The 16120-nt window shown below is 44.0% G+C and overlaps 1 protein-coding gene and 1 long non-coding RNA gene across 2 annotated transcripts in view; both read right to left on the bottom strand.

The window, feature by feature from the left end:
- Positions 1–41: 41 nt before the first annotated feature.
- On the bottom strand, positions 42–694 carry LOC115396189 (uncharacterized). The gene is made up of 3 exons (XR_003932357.1): positions 667–694; positions 400–516; positions 42–157 (listed from the first exon to the last, which is right to left on the bottom strand). It is a non-coding gene; the product is annotated as an uncharacterized LOC115396189 (long non-coding RNA).
- A 4-nt stretch (positions 695–698) lies between these two features.
- The window catches only part of LOC115397271 (E3 ubiquitin-protein ligase TRIM71-like), a 31851-nt gene continuing 16429 nt past the window's right edge, over positions 699–16120 (bottom strand). The window contains exon 4 of the mRNA XM_030103501.1: positions 699–793. Coding sequence (XP_029959361.1) covers positions 699–793 — 95 coding nt within the window. The remainder of the gene's footprint in view (positions 794–16120) is intronic.

Here is a 16120-nt window from a genome sequence, read left to right as displayed (position 1 = left end):
ACATACAACACACACATGAAAGAAACGAGTGTAAACTCTCACCAGCACGTCCTGAAAGATTTTGGACACCCTGTTCTTGAGACTCTGAACCACGGCGAAGTAACACGTGGTCAGGTTCTTCCTCAGGAGTGTTTTATTCCCCTGAATGAACTCCAACCTGGACACAGCAGAGATCAGAGAGGGTTGAGGCCATCACCGTTCTTCCAGGAGAACCGGCAGAAGTGACGCCAGGAACAAATAATTTATTTCAATTCCGTCGTCCATGTATGGAAGTGCCAGGTATTTTCAGGACTTGATATTTGCACCATTTTCAGACTAGTTTTCATCCTTTGCATCAGAACTCTGGAGATCCTCCTGGGATCTAATGAGTGGACGAGTGGCACGTCCTCCATCTTCTACCTGGTTTCCATGTCCCGCATCGTGTGTTTCAGAGTGTCTTTCCGAGCCATCACGGGCTGGACGCAGGCCTCCAGCTGTTTCCTCACGACCACCAGGGCTTTGGGCACAAACTCGTAGCTGCCGGGAGAAGAAGGGAGGACAGATTGCTTCACGTCACTGCTCCTGGTCATGAGGTGAAAGGCTCCTGTCGGAGCTTCATGCCATCGCTCTGGGAGAACGCCGCACCGCCCTCTGTCTGTACGCCTGTGTACTGCACCGTGACGGTACCTGTGGCTCCTGTGTGCGGTCAGCTGGCATCCTTACAGGTGAACTGCTGGCAGGTGAAGCAGTAGAGCTCCGAGGCTCCGACATGTGCGCCTGCAGTACTTCACCGGAGTCAGGAGCGTTGGCGTCACTGCGGAATCAAGCACAGCAGCATGAGGCGTCTCACACGATCAGAGGCCGGACGCACCGATACCGACACCGGTGTCAGGGCCGATACTGCACAGAGCCCTCGTGCTCGTAAAGAGGTCCGGTGAGCGTTACGTGACGTCAGTCGGTCAGTAATGAGGGCGTGAGACGAGCGATGTCCGCGGTTAGGAGACGACTTCATATTAACAGAGGGAAAGACTGTGGATTATACTGAAGGGGGACAAAGACAGCTGGTACAACGGCAGCAACTTAATCAGCAGAGACATTTGGACCAACAGTTAAAACGATGCTCCATGCTAAAGAGATTCAGGGCTCACACAGCGGTGATGCTACATGCTAAACACAATGAAAGCGTGACTGATAAACATTAGCAGCAAGCTCGGGCCTCAGTCTACAGTCGACAGTGCAGAGTGTGGATAAAAGGTGTGCTGTCACATCGATTATCAGATGAATCATGATACGACCTGTCAAGATTCAATTACAATTCAACAATGTGTCTAAATGTCCAGATCTCTCACCGCAGACTGCAGCCCTGAGCAGGATTTAGTTCTTCTTTTCATTTCAACAACAAGTTGTCCTCATTGTTTACAACAACTAAGCTGCTTTTTAGACTTGATGTTTGCCTTTGTATTGTGGTCTAAAAAGAAAAAAGGCAGTACTTTAAAGGGTTGCAGCGGGTCACGATTGATCTGTGATCCATGGGATTCCTCTCCATGGTGTCGTGGAAGTCCTGGTGAGCTTAAAGCCCTGGGCCGGATGTAGGTGTGGAATTCTTCACCAGCATTTAGCACCAAACATACCACTCTTCAGGTGACCAATCAGAGACGTGAAACAACAAGCAGATGAGAGTTCTTGAAAAGCTGGATGCAAAAAAGAGTTTTATTCTTGAACAAAAACAAAACTTGGAGTCCACAACCAGTCTGTGAACTGAACTCTACACAGTACGTCTCCTTTTATCCGGTTCAGTCCACCCACTTTTATTTTTGGAATCTTGCAAACTCTGCAACCTTCAGCGTGTCCCGATGTTTTCTTTTCCTGGGACATTTCCCCAGAAGCTGGATGAGAAGGTGACGACTGCTGGTGCTATTGTTCGGAAGTGGGAGAACAACATGACTGTCAGGCGACCTCGGCTGGGGGCTCCATGCAAGATATCACTTGGTGGGTCTCACTGATCACGACAAAGGTTCGAGATCAGTCGAGAACGACTCGGGAGGAGCTGGTTAATGATCTCAACACAGATGGACCACAGTCACCAAGAAAACCATTGGTAACACACTGAGACGCAACGGTTTAAAATCCTGTCCCTCTGCCTTTTTAGTTTTTCCCACAGACGAAAAACAAGAAGAGCAGAGCGTGAAAAAGCTCCAAGATCATTCATGAGTCCAAGTGTTTGTGTCTGCATGTAGACTCAACTTCTTTAGAGTTCCAGTCACAGTTCGCAGATGGTCGTTGCCGTGGAAACGACCTTGACTGAAGCAGTCCGGAGGGAGGCAGGTGGGAGAGACGGAGGATATAGATAAGCAATCCTTTGGCATTGAATCTTTCAGGTTGTTTTGAATTCCAGGAGGGTGAAGTCGCAATCAGCTGGTACCTTGTTTTGATGTGGAAGGAGCCGTTTGACCTTCCTCCTCAACTCTTCAGACACTTCAACGCTTCCGCTGATGACATCCGGTTTGCGTCTCTCAAATCAATAAATCCAAATATATAGAGACATCTTCCACGGCCTCCACGGACAGGGGCGCCAGGCACATGACCTCTGTACGTAGCCTGGGCCTCGATCGCATGCTGAGCTGCCCAAGGCCCGTCCGAGCAGGAGGGACCCCCACCTGCGCTCGTCGTTGCAATGATTGTACCAATTGTGTTCAGAGACCAGCTGATCAACTCCATGGTTGGTGTGTTGATTTATTCAAAACAATCCAGAGCAAAGTGATCCCTGAAGTCAACTTATACCCCTTTCCCACTGAAACTGTTTAAAAAACACCGGTCGACCCGCTAACAATCGGCAACTGACTCCTTGCCCACCGCCTGCAGACCTGGGTCTAATCGCCCGCTGGCGAGCTGTGTGGTGGCATTTTCCCATGCTGATGGTGTCTGCTGTATATTTCTATTCCATTTATATGACTAAACTGTGATTTCACCACTCTGCTCTTGTGCCTTGTGCATATTTGAAAGGTCACTTTAGTTTAACCTTTTGAGTGAGCTATAAACAATGTCAAACCACAGCCTTGGAGAAAGATCTGGTCAGAGGATTAACAGACACTACACTTACTGTTGCCTAAGTGCCTTAAGAGGTGAAGAAGTCCAAATATCTCAACTTGTGGAACGGCCTGTCATGATAAGCCAAGCCATTAAAATTGCCACAGTGAAATGGGAAGAAGGTCTGGTATCTGTCTGCTCTGGTCATAAAACCCAAGGAGGAAGTGGAAGACACTCCTCCCTCACTGGGCAAAGACAGGGAATAAAACCCCTTGTATGAAATCGGTCAGGCACCATTCTGCCCGGGGCTCTGACTGAGATCAGTTCTCGCAGGGCGGCGGTCCGGGACGTTCTGTATTTTGATTTGATTGCTAGCTTCAGACCTTCTCCTCTGTCTGATCATCTTCTTTAATCGAATAAAAGAACCTGTGCTGAGACTTAGAGGTTTCAAGCATCCTTTTATCATTTCAAATTCAGTCTCAACATGTCCCACACTGATGACATCATCAGCCGAAGGAGCACAGCGAAAGTAAACAATGCAGCTGAACACAGTCCACAATACCTGTGGACGAATCTCCTCTTCCCCACGAATCAAGATTAGCTCTCTGATCTCGCTATCTTGCCAATACTGGGTCGATTGTGGCTTAACTCCAGAGAATGGAGACAGGTTGATGCAGTAAGTCAGAGGCTCAGCAATAACACCGATGATACTGCTCAGGATTTTGGCAGAGATTTGATCAGATCCAGCAGAGTTGGCACTTTTCATGTTGGTGATGAGAGTTGGCTTCAGGAAGAAACAGATCAGGTCGGAAAAAAAGTTTGAAAGTTCAGGTCTCAGGTTTCAGTTTGAAAGGGGTTGGCTGATCTGACAAAGAGAGGTTTTCTCCAACGGAGACAAAATGATAGTTGAATTTACCAGCAAGGCCGGGACTGTTGGCAGCACTGCTTAACACTCAGGACTCCATTGACGTGCCGGCGCATCAAATGCGCACATGCGTCATTCGTTGACGTTGTGCAATCAGTACGAGAGAGAATAAAGGATATACTTTCTGTCAAAATGGTATGACGTCATATAAATTTAATCATCAAAAAAAAATACCTGAAAAATAAAAGTCCCGCCCCCAGCACCCCCCGCCTGCCCCCGCCCTCGCCCCGCCCCCACCATTCTTCCGGAATGAGGTCATGTCTGAGTAAAAGGCGGGAAATTTAAAAAAGGGGTTCTGTCTTTCCATAGGCGTAAGAGTGAGTCAAGATTTGCATATGCTATATTGTAGATGTGTACTGGCTGCTCTGTCGTCTGCATGAATGTGTTGAACTTCCATCCAGAGAGCAGGGTTCTCTTTGAGTGGGAGTTCAGGGAGGTAAGAATCGCGGGCTTTTTTTTTTTTTTTGGAGGGAAAGTTTCATATGTCAGGCTGAGGGATGATGATGAGAACCAGATGTAGTAATGTAAATATCACGTGTCAGTGCCAGCAGAAAAAGAGCGGGAAAGTTAGCCTGTCACAAGGTTGCCATTGTATGTTGCGGGCTGAAGGCTGATGAGAACCAGATGTGATTAATAATGTGCATACCGATGTCTGTTTACATTAAGGCCCGCCTTCCTGAGTGAGCTCATACCCTACGGGTGTGATCATGAGGAAAAGAGCGGGAAATTTACTAAAACACAAGGTTGCCATGTATGTTGCGGGCTGAAGGCTGATGAGAACCAGATGTAGTAATATGAGAAACAGATGTGAGACGGGGAAAGTGGGCGTGCATTGTACTGTACTGTATATAAAATGTTTCACATAAGTGTGATCATAGCAGTGGAATCGTTACTCGGCAGGGAAAAAACATGGAGAAAGATCTGTTGATGAAAAAGACGTGGCGTCTTGATGATGGCCGGGGGTTGTAGTCAAATTTAAGAGTGGTGGAGTATCGCCACACGTCGATCTATACAGCTATGAAACCACGCCTGAGGTCTACCATCTGAAAATCTACCAGAGAGACAGATATGATATTATATGTCAAGCCGAAAGATTTATGGCCCCCCAATAAACCCCTCCCCTCGCCACTTGTGGACCATTTGTCCACCGTATGTCCACTGCGCATTTATCCCCCCCCCCCCCCCCCAAACTTCCTTCCGTCTGAGGTCTTTTGAAGTTCAGACAGACGGTTAGAGGGGGGTGAATTTATTTGTACTTAGAGATGGCGGAGAAACGTGTTATGAAGAGGTTATTTACAAGCCGAGTCATCCTGGTAGTTTCGGCGGGGTAGAAAGAAAGAAAGTTAGGGTGGAAGATGTGAAAGACTTTTTATCATCTCAAGACTCCGATACTCTGCATAAACCGGCGAGGATACATTTTCCAAGGAACAGAGTTTTTGTTACAAGACCTCTCAAACAGTTTCAGGCAGACCTTTGCGATAGGAAACGGGCTCACCTTTGAGCGTAGTTGAAAGATTTAACCGAACGCTAAAGACTAGAATTTCACTGCTAAGAACACTAGACGGTGCGTGGAAGTCCTACCAGACTTAGTAAAAAGCTATAATAACACTCACCACAGCAGTATAAAAATGCGCCCGGTTGATGTGACGAAGGGCCTTCAAGTGTTTCACAATCTGTACGGTACGCCTACACCACGAGACAAGCGAAAAAAAAAAAATAAAGACAGGATTTAAGGTCGGCGATGTCAGAATATCCAAGTTGCGAGGGGTCTTCGATAAAAAAATACGAACAGAGTTTCACGGATGAAGTATTTACGGTGTCAGAATGCATTGTGCGTACTCTGCGTATATAAACTCAAAGATTATGACGGCGAAGTGATCGAAGGTTCATTCTGTGAGCCGGAGCTGCAGAAAGGGAAAAAATAGACTCATTAACATTTAACTCATTAACATTTTTCAATCATACAATTTTCAAACAGTCTGTTAGATATTACATTTTACTACAAACAGATATGTCCGGGTGTCTGTAGCACTTTAGATGGTTATATGACCTTTTTAAAGCTCTCCAGAGGTGAACCTAAAAATTATGATCTAAACAAGAAACTCAGGTTTTATCTTAACATATAAAGCAAATAATCAAAAGTACTATTTGTGACCTGAAGATAACCAAATCTGCTCCTAACTTGAAATTTTAAGTTACTGCTCTCAAAACTCTGAAACATGTCGTGTCCTTTGTGATAAGCATCGTGAAATTCTCTGATGTTTCCCAGTTAACGTGATCACTGGAAAACCTTCACATCCACCCAAGTTCTAATATATAGATCTGAAAATACAACTCAAAAGGAGGAAGGTTTTTAAAAAAGTGTATAAAATACAAGAAAAGGTATAAATGAATAGTAAAATCATTCAAAGACAGAGTCTCATTCTAAAATATTCAAAATAAAGCCACACAAACTTAATCAGGAAGCGTAGACACGCACTTGAATAAAAACAGAATAACTGGTTGATAATTTTCACAAACTCAAATTCAATTTTCTGTATAAGAGACAATAATGATGTTGTCGATGTACGCCAAACAAAACCGAGTCAGCAGGTCATGTCAGCTTTGAAAGCTGCTGTCTCACAGCTGCAGCGTAGACGTTTGGACTGTCCAAAAAAAAAAAAAAAAACAACGTTAATCTTGTAAAGCGATATTGTTGGTCACAGAAGGTGAAACTAAACAAATCCTATGTATTCCTGTGTACAGCAGAATACAAATACACAACTGTGTACCATTTCGCTCTGGCTGGTATTGATACTAAGATAGCATTAACATCTGGTACAACCGCAGTTAAAGGAATGACGCTGAAATTTATTTATTTTTCCTCGGGTCCTGTGCAAATCTGTACTTCTTTGTTCCTGGTTTCAAAAATGGGGTTTATCGGTGTGGTGTTTGGAGACAGACATGACACTCCTCGTTTCAGCAATGATTGAACCACTGGTCTGATCCCCAGTTCTTTTTCCTTTGATAGAGATACTGTTTAACAAACAGGATATTTCGCATAGTTAATTGTTGCTTGATAAGGCTCCACAGCCAGCAATCCTACATGATTTGCAAATACAGATTTTCTTCTCCTTTCTAACAAATCCACAGAAACATTACCAAAGAACAAATATGACAAGCCCATGTAAGGGCAGCATTATATAAGACAAAGAAAGAACAAAATAAAGTGCTTAGTTTAAGAAACAAATATAAACATCAGCTTTACGTTAGCTTTTCCTGTAGCAATTTCTTTTCTGAACAGTCTCAACCAGCTGCACAAGAAAACAGAATATCAGCTCAATATACATTTTCTCACTCTTTTGCTACTCTGACAGACAGTAATCACTCCGTGCTGCAGTTTGCGCCGCTGTTTTAGGTGGTGTAAAGATTAGTTGTGCGTCAACTCTTGCCTGTATCTGGTTTATAGCACTCCCTACATATAACGTGACTCTGTAGCTCATCTGATACTTTAAAACTGAACAATGTCTGAATTACTGAGCCAGTGTTTTTTTTTTTCTTTTACTGAATGGTATTTTTATTGGGGTGTTGTTTGGGACACACATGGCACAATGACTCCTCGTTTCAGCATTGATTGAACCACTGGTCTGATCACCATTTCTTTTTCCTCTGATCAGGGATACTGTTTTAACAAACAGGATATTCCGCATAGTTAATTGTTGCTTGATAAGGTTCCATATCCAGCAGTCCTACATGATTTGCGTGCTGTGTCCACAATTTAGATGGAGCAGACGCTCAAACTGACGGAGGTTGTAACAACACATCCAGCTGAATGAACTTCTGCTTTCGTTGTATTTTGCAGGATTTTAATGAACAAAAATGCAAAGTGTCCTCATCATACGACCAAACAATAACATTTTAGTTGCTATCTTCATCATCTGGTTGTCTATGAAGAAACCGGTAACAAATGTCAAGCATTTTAGTCCCCGTACTGTCCCAGTGATCACTTGTAACTGCACTTTGAAGTTTTTACGATGGGTTAGGTGTTGAGGAGATGAGTAGGAGCAAGACAGACGGATAGAGGGGGGTGAATTTATATTGTGCTTAGAGATGGCAGAAAAGCGTGCCACCATGAAGAAAGTTAGGGTGGAAGATGTGAAAGATTTTTATCATCTCAAGACACCTGTACTCTGCATAAACCAACTAGGGTACATTTTCCAAGGAACAGAGTTTTTGTTACAAGACCTCTCAAACAGTTTCAGGCAGACCTTTGCGATAGGAAGACGGGCTCACCTTTCCTCCTCTCCTCTCTTTCATCCTCTGGTTGTCTATGAAGAAACTGGTAACAAATGTCAAGCATTTTAGCTACTGTCCCAATGATCATTTGTAACTCCACAGATGAATGGTTCAATGTTTCCGTGCACATCTTTTAATAATAACATCAGTCCCTCTGGAGAGACAAACAGTATTTGTGGACTTTCTACTCTGTCCGAGAATGGTTTATCTACTGGTCTGCTTGAATGTTCTGATTCCCTCTATTGTGAACAGTCAAGTCACCACATCAACATTTAGAAAAACAGAGGCTGCTTTCTGCCAAACAGGGAAATACTGTCCTACCATCTGATGTATGTTTGGGATGTTTTACTGTTACTCACTCTGGAGCACAAATTCTATATAATCTTAATTTTGATAGCATATCTTTTTCCTAAAAATGAAAACATTTCTAAATCACAAACACATGTTGAAATTTCCAGCCATCTCTCTCGACCGGTAACAGTTTTGACAGCAGTAGCTAAAATGCTTGACATTTGTTACCAGTTTCTTCATAGACAACCAGAGGATGAAAGAGAGGAGAGGAGGAAAGGTGAGCCCGTCTTCCTATCGCAAAGGTCTGCCTGAAACTGTTTGAGAGGTCTTGTAACAAAACTCTGTTCCTTGGAAAATGTACCCTGGCCGGTTTTGCAGAGTACAGGTGTCTTGAGATGATAAAATCTTTCACATCTTCCACTGACTTTCTTCATGGTGGCACGCTTTTCTGCCATCTCTAAGCACAATAAAATTCACCCCCCTCTATCCGTCTGTCTTGCTCCTACTCATCTCCTCAACACCTAACCCATCGTAAAAACTTCAAAGTGCAGTTACAAGTGATCACTGGGACAGTACGGGGACTAAAATGCTTGACATTTGTTACCGGTTTCTTCATAGACAACCAGATGATGAAGATAGCAACTAAAATGTTATTGTTTGGTCGTATGATGAGGACACTTTGCATTTTTGTTCATTAAAATCCTGCAAAATACAACGAAAGCAGAAGTTCATTCAGCTGGATGTGTTGTTACAACCTCCGTCAGTTTGAGCGTCTGCTCCATCTAAATTGTGGACGCAGCACGCAAATCATGTAGGACTGCTGGATATGGAACCTTATCAAGCAACAATTAACTATGCGAATATCCTGTTTGTTAAAACAGTATCCCTGATCAGAGGAAAAAGAAATGGTGATCAGACCAGTGGTTCAATCAATGCTGAAACGAGGAGTCATTGTGCCATGTGTGTCCCAAACAACACCCCAATAAAAATACCATTCAGTAAAAGAAAAAAAAAACACTGGCTCAGTAATTCAGAGATTGTTCAGTTTTAAAGTATCAGACGAGCTACAGAGTCACGTTATATGTAGGGAGTGCTATAACCGATACAGGCAAGAGTTGACGCACAACTAATCTTTACACCACCTAAAACAGCGGCGCAAACTGCAGCACGGAGTGATTACTGTCTGTCAGAGTAGCAAAAAGAGTGAGAAAATGTATATTGAGCTGATATTCTGTTTTCTTGTGCAGCTGGTTGAGACTGTTCAGAAAAGAAATTGCTACAGGAAAAGCTAACGTAAAGCTGATGTTTATATTTGTTTCTTAAACTAAGCACTTTATTTTGTTCTTTCTTTGTTCTGATATAATGCTGCCCTTACATGGGCTTGTCATAATTGGTTCTTTGGTAATGTTTCTGTGGATTTGTTAGAAAGGAGAAGAAAATCTGTATTTGCAAATCATGTAGGATTGCTGGCTGTGGAGCCTTATCAAGCAACAATTAACTATGTGAAATATCCTGTTTGTGTTAAACAGTAGCCCTTATCAAAGGAAAAAGAACTGGGGATCAGACCAGTGGTTCAATCATTGCTGAAACGAGGAGTGTCATGTCTGTCTCCAAACACCACACCCATAAACCCCATTTTTGAAACCAGGAACAAAGAAGTACAGATTTGCACAGGACCCGAGGAAAATAAATAATTTCAGCGTCATTCCTTTAACTGCGGTTGTACCAGATGTTAATGCTATCTTAGTATCAATACCAGCCAGAGCGAAATGGTACACAGTTTGTATTTGTATTCTGCTGTACACAGGAATACATAGGATTTGTTTAGTTTCACCTTCTGTGACAACAATATCGCTTTACAAGATTAACGTTGTTTTTTTTTTTTTTTTCGGACAGTCCAACCGTCTACGCTGCAGCTGTGAGACAGCAGCTTTCAAAGCTGACATGACCTGCTGACTCGGTTTTGTTTGGCGTACATCGACAACATCATCATTATTGTCTCTTATACAGAAAATTGAATTTGAGTTTGTGAAAATTATCAACCAGTTATTCTGTTTTTTATTCAAGTGCGTGTCTACGCTTCCTGATTAAGTTTGTGTGGCTTTATTTTGAATATTTTAGAATGAGACTCTGTCTTTGAATGATTTTACTATTCATTTATACCTTTTCTTGTATTTTATACACTTTTTTAAAAACCTTCCTTCCTTTTGAGTTGTATTTTCAGATCTATATATTAGAACTTGGGTGGATTGAAGGTTTTCCAGTGATCACGTTAACTGGGAAACATCAGAGAATTTCACGATGCTTATCACAAAGGACACGACATGTTTCAGAGTTTTGAGAGCAGTAACTTAAAATTTCAAGTTAGGAGCAGATTTGGTTATCTTCAGGTCACAAATAGTAGTACTTTTGATTATTTGCTTTATATGTTAAGATAAAACCTGAGTTTCTTGTTTAGATCATAATTTTTAGGTTCACCTCTGGAGAGCTTTAAAAAGGTCATATAACCATCTAAAGTGCTACAGACACCCGGACATATCTGTTTGTAGTAAAATGTAATAATCTAACAGACTGTTTGAAAATTGTATGATTGAAAAATGTTAATGAGTTAAATGTTAATGAGTCTATTATTTTCCCTTTCTGCAGCTCCGGCTCACAGAATGAACCTTCGATCACTTCGCCGTCATAATCTTTGAGTTTATATTCGCAGAGTACGCACAATGCATTCTGACACCGTAAATACTTCATCCGTGAAACTCTGTTCGTATTTTTTTATCGAAGACCCCTCGCAACTTGGATATTCTGACAACATCGCCGACCTTAAATCCTGTCTTTATTTATTTTTTTCGCTTGTCTCGTGGTGTAGGCGTACCGTACAGATTGTGAAACACTTGAAGGCCCTTCGTCACATCAACCGCGCATTTTTATACTGCTGTGGTGAGTGTTGTTATAGCTTTTTACTAAGTCTGGTAGGACTTCCACGCACCGTCTAGTGTTCTTAGCAGTGAAATTCTAGTCTTTAGCGTTCGGTTAAATCTTTCAACTACGCTCAAAGGTGAGCCCGTCTTCCTATCGCAAAGGTCTGCCTGAAACTGTTTGAGAGGTCTTGTAACAAAAACTCTGTTCCTTGGAAAATGTATCCTCGCCGGTTTATGCAGAGTATCGGAGTCTTGAGATGATAAAAAGTCTTTCACATCTTCCACCCTAACTTTCTTTCTTTCTACCCCGCCGAAACTACCAGGATGACTCGGCTTGTAATATAACCTCTTCATAACACGTTTCTCCGCCATCTCTAAGTACAATTAAATTCACCCCCCTCTAACCGTCTGTCTGAACTTCAAAAGACCTCAGACGGAAGGAAGTTTGGGGGGGGGGGGGATAAATGCGCAGTGGACATACGGTGGACAAATGGTCCACAAGTGGCGAGGGGAGGGGTTTATTGGGGGGCCATAAATCTTTCGGCTTGACATATAATATCATATCTGTCTCTCTGGTAGATTTTCAGATGGTAGACCTCAGGCGTGGTTTCATAGCTGTATAGATCGACGTGTGGCGATACTCCACCACTCTTAAATTTGACTAACAACCCCCGGCCATCATCAAGACGCCACGTCTTTTTCATCAACAGATCTTTCTCCATGTTTTTTCCCTGCCGAGTAACGATTCCACTGCTATGATCACACTTATGTGAAACATTTTATATACAGTACAGTACAATGCACGCCCACTTTCCCCTCTCACATCTGTTTCTCATATTACTACATCTGGTTCTCATCAGCCTTCAGCCCGCAACATACAATGGCAACCTTGTTTTTAGTAAATTTCCCGCTCTTTTCCTCATGATCACACCCGTAGGGTATGAGCTCACTCAGGAAGGCGGGCCTTAATGTAAACAGACATCGGTATGCATATTATTATCACATCTGGTTCTCATCAGCCTTCAGCCCGCAACATACAATGGCAACCTTGTGACAGGCTAACTTTCCCGCTCTTTTTCTGCTGGCACTGACACGTGATATTTACATTACTACATCTGGTTCTCATCATCATCCCTCAGCCTGACATATGAAACTTTCCCTCCAAAAAAAAAAAAAAAAACCCGCGATTCTTACCCCTGAACTCCCACTCAAAGAACCCTGCTCTCTGGATGGAAGTTCAACACATTCATGCAGACTACAGAGCAGCCAGTACACATCTACAATATAGCATATGCAAATCTTGACTCATTCTTACGCCTGGAAAGACAGAACCCCTTTTTTAAATTTCCCGCCTTTTACTCAGACATGACCTCATTCCGGAAGAATGGTGGGGCGGGGGCGAGGGGGGGCAGGCGGGGGGTGCTGGGGGCGGGACTTTTATTTTTCAGGTATTTTTTTTTGATGATTAAATTTATATGACGTCATACCATTTTGACAGAAAGTATATCCTTTATTCTCTAGTACGTTCACGTCCAGCCAATAACCCTTCAAACCCTCAAGCTAAAAACTCTTTTTTTCTTTCATGTTATTTTTTTTAAATAATTGACATTATATAAACCAGAGTTTAAAAAATAAAATGGGACAACGAGCAAGTGTGACAGTTTGGTTATTTTTAAGCAATTATTTGAAATTACAGGGGAAAAATACATACCGTGACATATACCGTTACCGTGAAGTGAAATTTCTGATATCGTGATATAAGATTTTGTCGTAGCGCCCAGCCCTCTCTGTGGTGAAGTGTTATCATTCCAGTGTGTGTATCACACAGAAGATGCTTCACTGTTTTCAGTTTACAGAGATGTGCCTTTTTAGCTTGTACAATGCATAATTGTGCTATTTTGAATAAAAAAACAGTTCTGTTGTGCTGGACCCTGTTGTTTGTATACATTAAATTTGGATGTTTTGAGCATTATTACACAATTAAAATCCTCAGTAATCCATCTCTGCCTTTTCCTTGATTATTCCCCGTGATGACCAAGCAAGTCTGTAGACTCATGATCAACCAACTTTTTTTATTAAATCGCAAGCACAATTGCAATCACAATATTGTCCACCTAAATGCCAATCTCACCTTTTCCCCAAATGGTGCAGCACTACTTCCTAATGTTTCAGAAACTCAGATATTGACCTGAACCCAGATATTAGCTGTATGTAAATGTAGTCCATGACGCAAGCACGTACGCAAGTTGTTCAAATACCCCCGGAAACTTGAGTTCCAGGGCTTTCTAACAGTTTTTTAATCGTTCCAAAAAGACAAACGGATCGGGAGTATATGCATTTAAAAAAAAAGCCATTTTTGAGACAATTTTCATCGGGTTTTTTGCCGCAGAGAAGAGACTTTCCATTACTTTTCTCCGTAATGGCAGCAAGTACGAGAGGCGTTCAAGTACCCCACGTGTGTGTGTGTGTGTGTGTGTGTGTGTGTGTGTGTGTGTGTGGTGTGTGTGTGTGTGTGTGTGTGTGGTGTGTGTGATCAGCAATCCTGCTTCAAGGACATTGAACCGTTAGCCATTAGCATGCAACCACGTTATCCCCAAGAGAAATATCTCATGTTATCATGATTGCGGCCTACGTCCCGCCCATCTGCAAATGCTGATGCAGCCTGTGACCTCCTGCCCCCTGCTGGGAGGAGGCTGCAGGCTCAGACCAACAGGCCCTCCTCCTGATCTGTGGCGACTTCGATCATGCCCCTCCGTCCTCCACTCTACCCACATTTAAACATTATGCCACCTGCTGCACCAGAGAAAATACAACACTGGCTTTATTTTTTATGCAAACAGCAAGGACGCTTACACCTGCTCACCACTGCTCCTCTGGGGAAAGGTGACCACTGCATGGTTCATCTCCAGCCTGCTGTGACCCGCACAGTGAGGAGATGGCCTGCTGAGGCTGAAGAAGCCCTCAGAGAGCGTTTGGAGACGACTGTGTGGGAAGAACTCTGGTCCTCATGGGGAGGACACCGACAGTCTGACCCACTGCATCATGGACTACATGAACCTTTGTGTGGAGAACACTGAACCCAGCAGGACAGAGCGCTGTTTCTCCAACAATAAACCGTGGATTGACCCAGAGAGAAAGGCTCTCCTGAAGGAGAAGAGTCTTCAGATCTGGAGACAAGGAGGAGCTGAAGTCTGTGCAGAGGGAGTTTAGGAGAAGCATCAGGAGGGGGAAGGGTCGATACAGGAGGAACACGGAGCAGAAAACACCAGAGAGGTCTGGAAGGGCCTGAAGACCATCTCAGACCATAAGGTTCCAGACTCCAAGGCTGCAGGAGACCAGGCGTGGGTCAATGATATAAACCATTTCTTCAACAGGTTTGATCCGGCTCCTGCCCCTCCCCCAACGCAGCCAACCCGGCTGCAACCCCCATTGTGTGCACCGCCTGGTCCCTGCCCTCCCTCCACCATCAACACCGCTCCTTTCTCTGGCTGCAGCACACAAAGACCCCCTACTGCTCCTCCTGACAAAGGTCCAGCTCGCCCATTCTCACCACCACATGAAGGCTGTGGAGAGGCTGGTCCTCGCCCATCTCCGCCCTCTAGTGTTAGCAGTCGGCCTACCGGCCTGGCATCGGGGTGGACCATGCTGTCGTCTTCCTCCTGGACAGAGTTCTGTCCCACCTGGAGCCTGGAAGCACTGTGAGAATCCAGCCGGCTCTCCTGAGGGACCAGCTGGCGGTCACAGGGGTGGATCACCACCTCTCGGGCTGGATCCTGGACCGCCTCACAAACCGAGCCCGGGACTGAGAGTCTGACATGGTGGTTTGCAGCACAGGAGTCCCTCAGGGAACAGTTCTGGCTCCTTGGCTTTTCACCCTGTTCTCTGCGGACTTCATGTTCAACTCGGCCAGCTGTCACCTGCAGAGGTTCTGTGATGACTCTGCGATCGTTGGTCTCGTCTCAAACGATGACGATCGGGAAAACAGAGAACTGATCCAGAACTTTGTGGACTGGTGTCAGCAGAACCGCCTCCAGATCAACTCTGGAAAGACCAAAGACTTTGTGGTGGATTTCCTCAGGCGGCGTTACAAACCCCCAGCACGGTGAACATCCAGGTGTTCCCCTCAACAATAAACTGGACTGGTGTTAGAAGAACTGTTATGCCTTTAACCACATGTCCTTTATTATCGCTGCTAAAATGTCGTAGCTCTGCACAATATGTTATCATGAGGGAAAAAGTCCACAGAGTCGAGACACGTGTTTCACTGCACTGTGACCTCTTTACCTCCGTCAGCATAACGTATAGGATGAAAGTTCACTGTTGCCTAATACCCCTCTCCCACTGGCTAAAAAACCCACTTAAACCCGCCAATACCCGGCTCCTCGTGGCAGTGGGAAAGGGTTTAAACAGCATTCCGACCCGGGTCGATAAACCCTGCAGGTGACCCGGGTTTTAATCGGCTCGGCTTTAGTGTGAAAGGCAGACCCGGGTCAACGCGGTAATACACTGATGAATTACGTGATGACGTAGCTCTCCTAAACTAGACCAGACACACACCACACCCACATAAACTAGACCAGACACACACCACACACTCACAAACTAGACCACACACACCACACTCACATAAACTAGACCAGACACACACCACACACTCACATAAACTAGACCAGACACACACACACTCACATAAACTAGACCAGAC

Source organism: Salarias fasciatus, chromosome 11 (assembly GCF_902148845.1).
Source record: "Salarias fasciatus chromosome 11, fSalaFa1.1, whole genome shotgun sequence".
In the NCBI taxonomy this organism is placed as follows: domain Eukaryota; kingdom Metazoa; phylum Chordata; class Actinopteri; order Blenniiformes; family Blenniidae; genus Salarias; species Salarias fasciatus.
The sequence above is the reverse complement of the archived record's forward strand: the minus strand, read 5'-3'. Positions and strand labels throughout refer to the sequence as shown.